General features: G+C 40.4%; 1 protein-coding gene across 1 annotated transcript; it reads left to right on the top strand.

Annotated features, from left to right (window-relative positions):
- Positions 1-141: 141 nt before the first annotated feature.
- Positions 142-6,570, top strand: LOC135218470 (fibroin heavy chain-like). Its single transcript, XM_064254794.1, has 2 exons — positions 142-255; positions 3,541-6,570. The coding sequence occupies exons 1-2, from the start codon at positions 253-255 to the stop codon at positions 6,460-6,462; spliced, it is 2,925 nt and encodes a 974-aa protein (XP_064110864.1). The 5' UTR covers positions 142-252; the 3' UTR covers positions 6,463-6,570.
- The last annotated feature ends 277 nt before the right edge of the window (positions 6,571-6,847 follow it).

Below are 6,847 nucleotides of genomic sequence, written 5' to 3'. Positions count from 1 at the left end.
AAAAAAAAAGAGCAAGATGTCTGGATGTTGGGAGGAAGGGGAGCAGAAAAAACGGGGCTAAATCACTCCCTTCGGCAACCGGTTCTAGAAGAGCAACAAGCTGACGCTCAGATCCGAGTGGCTGAGAGAGGGGCACGGGGTGCGGTCTGTCGGGAGGGGCAGCGAGTGAATGGAAATTTTGAAAGGCTCCTATAAAAGCAAGTAGACCGACTTGCCATGCCAGTGTGAAACGTCCTCCTCAAAGAAGACGCAATGGTAAGAGCCATTGGTTGCAAAGATATATATATATATATATATATATATATATATATATATATATATATATATATATATATATATATATAGATCGTGAGTGTTCTAAGTCTGTTCTTGGTGAGATGTGGCTGAAGACGAGAATTGCGTAATATTAACACTGTCTTCTAGAGTGTATATGTGTGCAAGTATACGTGTCTAAAATTTTTCCATATGTACGATTATGTATGCATTCTCATGTGTATATATATATATATGCATATGTATATGTACTCACATATATATGTACGTGGCAATATATATATGTATATATAGTATATGTGTGTATATATAATATATATATATATATATATATATATATGTGTGTTCTTCTTGTCATCTTAATTTTCAGAAACATTTATGCATATATATATATATATATATATATATATATATATATATATATATATATATATATCTATATATATATATATATATATATATATATACTATATACAATACGTATAAATTTATGTACATATATACATGTACATAGATGTGCATAAATGTCTCAAAATTAAGATAAAAGGATGAAAACTGAAAACGAGATCAACATAACTGACCGCAATCATCAGCTTCCACTTTCTCTGCCAAAAAGCACCAGATTAACAAGATTTTAATTTGATATCTTTCTTTCGTAATGGCCTTTAAGCAACTTGTTCTAATTCAAACCATACGAATACTTTCAAGACTCATGTTTCACAAATGCCCAGGTCAGACGGGGTATCAATTATGTGCCGTGACATCAGCAAAAATATGAGGGTACATTCAGGCAGGCACTGATGTCATCTCAATTTCAAACTTACGTTATTTTTGGATATGGTAATAGAGTAATGTACTTAATATGAAACTTGTTAGATATATCTTTAAATTGAGATTGCGAAAAGTTAGTTGATCTGTATTTGTTAATGCATACATAAACATGTGTGATTATGTTCATTTGTGATATGTATATAGATATATATTTTGTATATGTATGTGAACATATGTATGTATTTATATATATTATATATATATATATATATATATATATATATATATATATGATATATAATAATAATGATAATAATAGAGACAGAGATATGTTTCTTCTGTAGATCATTATATGTTTATGTGGATGTGCGCATATATTATATATATATATATATTATATATATATATATATATATATATATATATATATATATATATATATATATGCATATATAATATATATATAATATATATATGTGTATGTATATATATATATATTATATATAAATATATATATTTGTCTGTGCGTGTGGTATGATTGTAGGTGTGTATGTATTTATGTGTATATGCATGTTACATATGCAGGTTTTTGCCAGTGTGACTGCACTGGTCTTGGTGCTCGGCCATTAAGTCCAAAGAAAACAAAAATTAAAAGCTGACCCATCCCACCAGTTCTACACAGCAGTTAAAAAAACAAAGAGATGTGCTTAACTTCTTATTGAAAATACCAGAGGAGCATTAAGATGGCCTGACAACTTTTTCTCTCTCTCTTCTCCCACTTCTATTTTTACTTTCATCTCCTTCTCATTTTCCTACTGCTCTCCCTTTTCTTCTTCCTCTCGCCCTTTTTTTCACTTTCCTTTAGTCCTCAATCTGACTCTTTCTCTCACTTTCTTATTTGCCTCATTTCCCTTCCACATGCAGTTTCTTCTTACTCTCTTTTCTCTCCCTCTTACTCGCAGCTTCCTCTGGGTTTCTTACTTTAATTCTCACTCACTCTCATTTTCCTTTCACTTTCCTCTTACTCTTTTTTTTCTCTCTCTCTCAACGCTTCCTATGGCTTTCTTTAACGCTCACATGCTCTCGTTTTCCCCGACCTTGACTTTCATCCATCTCTTCACTTTACTGTTCTTATAATTTATATTAAAATTGCAAAAAAAAAGGCAAAAACGTCAGATGAATAGATCTTTCGCCCTAGGTGTGGCAATAGCACAACAAACCCTGGTGATGCTTTTACAAGATGATGTCAAGGAAACGAGAGCAGGTAAAAGGAATTTGGAAGAGAGAGAGAGAGAGAGAGAGAGAGAGAGAGAGAGAGAGGGTCTCAACTTTTGGCATTTCGATAAGCACTGACCGATTTTTTAGCCTGTAAGGTAATTGTGCAACTGGCACTTTGATTACTAACCGGCCCCGAAAGATACGTCAAAACTATTATTAACAATTTTTCTAGTATAATTTAACAACATTCATTTAATCATTTGTGTTTTCCATTCATAAACAAATGCTTCTTAAAGCCCAATGCTCACTTGTCAGCTTTTTCCTTTAGATTAGTCATTTACAGCACTTTTAATCAACTCTCTGATATTTATTTTATCTGCGTTGTACTTCATTTAATTCTAATCTTCTCATTGTTCCAATTTTCTATTTGTATATATGGCCAACCTGCATATAAAACAAAATAGCGAAACAAATTCCCAACAGGTAACATAGTCTTTATCTAACACTTCAAACATACCGCTACCAGAGAATACGGTCTTAAAGCATTCTGTTAATGGAAGAAGAGCGAAAATGCCTTTTGAAGGACGGGCATTGTATTGTAGGCAACTTGAGCCAAGTCCATCTCTCTCTCTCTCTCTCTCTCTCTCTCTCTCTCTCTCTCTCTCTCTCTCTCTCTCTCTCTCTCTCTCCACCTGGCGAATTTGGGTATTACGTTCCTTCACCGCCAGGTGTTGAAAGCTTGATAAGTAAAGGTCTCCAGAAATGCATCTTGCCTGTGGTCATCTATCTTGTCTTTACCTAGCCTGGTCTTTTTCCCAAAATTTATTCCCTTATTATAAGTTTCTCCGAAAATTCAAGTCAGTATCAGTTAAATTAACCAGCGAGAGTAACCAAATTACCTGCTGAACACTGTGTTGATGGATATTCTGACTTGAACAGGTTTTGGTAAATATCAAAAGACATAAACATTACACTTTATTTTCGAATCTTATTTAATCTCTAGAACATGTAACTAGTCTCATTTTTAATTTTGGGATCGAAAAATATTCTTTAAAGCTAGCGTTTAAAAGATATAAAGATATGAATAGTCAATATATACTGTTAAAAAGGCCTCATCACTGTGACACACTCTTATTTATCTTTGCCGTTGAATATATTTGTTAATCCCTTTCTATCTCGTCCACTAACGATATAAAAAAAAAAATTTTATGATACAGAAATCGTTTTTTCGTCGCTTTATAAGACTTAATTTTCCTTTCCTTCTAATATCATTTTCAGAAACTCTTCCTAATCACGGTTTGCGTGGCACTCGTCATCCATTCTGCCCTGGCAGAAAAGGCGAAGGAAGAGAGAAAGGCAGTTAAACCAGTAGAGAAAGAAGAAAAAGCCGAGAAAGAGGGAAAGGAAATCTCGAAAAGAGAAGGTTTTGGTAGCCACCACAAGGGTCTTGGAGGAATTGGCGTAGGACACGGTCTCGGCGGAGGCTCACACGCTGCTGCCATCGATGTAGGAGGTGCCCACGGCGGATTTGGACACGGAGGAGGTCTCGGAGGTGGCCTCGGAGCTGGACATGGAATTGGCGGAGGATTTGGCGGAGGAGTAGTTGATGGAGGATTTGGCGGAGGAGTAGTTGATGGAGGATTTGGCGGAGGAGTAGGTGGAGGATTTGGCGGAGTAGGTGGAGGATTTGGCGGAGTAGGTGGAGGATTTGGCGGAGTAGGTGGAGGATTTGGTGGAGGAGTAGGAGTGGCCGATGGAGGTAGCTTTGTTAGCACTTCTGCTGGAGTTCCTCATGTCAGCACATCCATTGGCAATGCAGGTTCTTTTGTCAGCAGTTCTGTGGGAGCTCCTCATGTTCAAACTTCCGTTAGTCATGGAGCTCCAATTGTGAAGAGTGCTGTTGGTGCTGCTCATGTTAAAACTTCTATTGGTAGCGGAGGATCTTTTGTCAAGAGCTCTGTTGGAGCCCCTCGTGTCCATACTTCAGTTAGTCATTCAGCTCCTATTATCAAGAGTTCTGTCGGTGCTCCTCATGTTAAAACCTCCGTTAGCCATGCAGCTCCCATTGTCAACAGTGTTGTTGGGGCTCCTCATGTTCAAACTTCCATTTCCTCTGCTGGTATTGGGCATGGAGGTGTGGGAGTAGTCCACGGAGGTTCTCTTGGTCTAGGGCATGGAATTGGAGTTGGGCATGATGCTTCATTTGCTGTTGGAGGAGGAGCAGTAGGGGTTGGACACGGTGGATTTGATGGAGGCGACTTTGGTTCTTTTGAAGCAGATGACCATCTAGGAGGCGCTGTTGTTGGAGGAGCATTACAAGGAGGGCTAGTAGGTGGAGCTATTCACAGTTCTGGATTAGGTGGATCTGCAGGGTATAACTATGATGCCCCAGTTGGACCTGCTCTGGGCTTCAGTTCTGGAGGTTTTGATATCGATGATGATGATGATGATTTTGATGGTGTTGCACATGGAGTATCTGATTTTGGTGGTGTTGCTCATGGAGTATCTGATTTTGGTGGTGTTGCACATGGTGTTGCTACAGGTGTAAGCCATGGTGTAGGAGTTGGGGGAGGTGGATTTACTCATGCTGCTGTTGGTGGGCCCATTGGAGGAATTGGAGCTGGAGGCCATGTTGTTGGTGGAGGAGCTGGAGGTGATATATTTTTGGATGGTGTTTCTGCTGGCTCATCAGTCGGAGGTGTTTCAGGATTACATGGTGGCTCTGTAGGACATGTTTCTTCTGGTGTTGGCCTTGGAGGAGGCCTTGGAGCTGGTCTTGGAGGAGGCCTTGGAGCTGGTTTTGGAGGAGGCCTTGGAGCTGGTCTTGGAGGAGGATTTGGAGGAGGCCTTGGTGGTGGATTTGGAGGAGGCTTTGGTGGTGTTCATGGAGGAGGTGGTGCAGTATCTGTAAGAACACACCAGTTGGCACCCGCTGTTAGGACTTCTGTCAGCCACAGAGCTCCACTTGTTAGTACATCTGTTGGTGCCCCCAGAGTTGCAACTTCCGTAAGCAATGGAGGTTCATTTGTCAAAACTTCTGCAGCAGCTCCTGTTGTTCGTACCAAAGTTAGCCATTCAGCTCCTCATGTTAGCACTGCCGTTGGAGCTTCCAGTGTTAAAACTTCAGTAGGCAGTGGAGGTACCTCTGTTAAAACTTCTCCAATTACTCCTGTTGTTCGTACTTCAGTTAGCCATTCAGTTCCTCATGTTAGCACTGCCGTTGGAACTCCCAGGGTTTCAACTTCCGTAAGCAATCTAGGTTCATTTGTGGGACATGCTGGTGGTGCTCCCCTTGTTGGAGGCGGTGGTTTTGTTGGAGGTGGTGCTCCTCTCGTTGGAGGCGGTATTGCTGATGGAGTCATTTCTCATGATGGTTTGGGAAGTGGATTCGATGTAGTTCCTGGAGTTGGTGGTTTGATTACATCAGGTGGTGGCGCCTTTGGTGCTGGAAGCCTTGGAGGTGGTCTCGGCTTCGGTCATGGAGTTGGCGGTGTTGGCATTGACCATGGAGTTGGCGGTGTTGGCATTGGCCATGGAGTTGGCGGTGTTGGCATTGGCCATGGAGTTGGCGGTGTTGGCATTGGCCATGGAGTTGGCGGTGTTGGTATTGGCCATGGCGTTGGTGGTCTCGGTGTTGGCCATGGAGTCGGCAGCGTTGGCATTAGCCATGGAGTTAGCAGTGTTGGCATTAGCCATGGAGTTGGCAGTGTTGGCATTGGCCACGGCGTTGGCGGTCTTGGTGTTGGCCATGGAGTTGGTGGTTTTGGCGTTGGCCACGGAGTTGGTGGAGGAAGTTTTGTTAAGACTTCTGTCGGAGCTCCTCATGTTAAAACCTCAGTTAGCCATGCAGCTCCATTAATCAGTACTTCTACAGGAGCTCCTCTAGTCAAATCTTCTGTTTCCCATGCAGCTCCCCTTATCAGTACTTCTACTGGAGCTCCTCTAGTCAAATCTTCTGTTTCTCATGCAGCTCCCATTATCAGTACCTCTACTGCCGCACCCTTTGTAAAAACATCTGTTTCTGGTGCAGGATTGGGACTTGGAGGTCTTGGTGGCCTGGGAGGTGGATTAGGAGTTGGAGGAGGACTTGGCCTTGGAGGAGGACATGGTCTTGGAGGAGGACATGGCCTTGTAGGAGGACATGGCCTTGGAGGAGGACATAGCTTTGGACATAGTAAAATTTCTGTGAAACATGGCTAAGAAGAAAACATGTTGGAAGCATGGATATTTGTTATTATATTTATGCAATGTTATGCAGAAAATGCACTGATGATATAATATTAAAATAAAAAGACATTTAAGAGAGAACGATTTTTTTTACACATCTTTAATTATATCTGAAACTTTGAAAGTAAAATGTATAAAATAAGAAGTAAGTGATGCTGCATCAACGGGTGGCGTGACATGACCATGCTACAGTAAGTTTTAGAACTTCCCTGAGCAATGCTACAATACCACCTTTATTCATAATAAAAAAAAAGTGTTACAAAGGACAAGTCTGTTAGAACATTGGTCATACTGTCAAGTTAATGCTGTATTTCCTGCAACGATAACAGTCAATCGTGGAATTGTGATGTTAGTAAAA

Source organism: Macrobrachium nipponense, chromosome 9 (assembly GCF_015104395.2).
Source record: "Macrobrachium nipponense isolate FS-2020 chromosome 9, ASM1510439v2, whole genome shotgun sequence".
In the NCBI taxonomy this organism is placed as follows: Eukaryota; Metazoa; Arthropoda; class Malacostraca; order Decapoda; family Palaemonidae; genus Macrobrachium; species Macrobrachium nipponense.
This window is presented reverse-complemented; position numbering and strand designations above follow the sequence as displayed.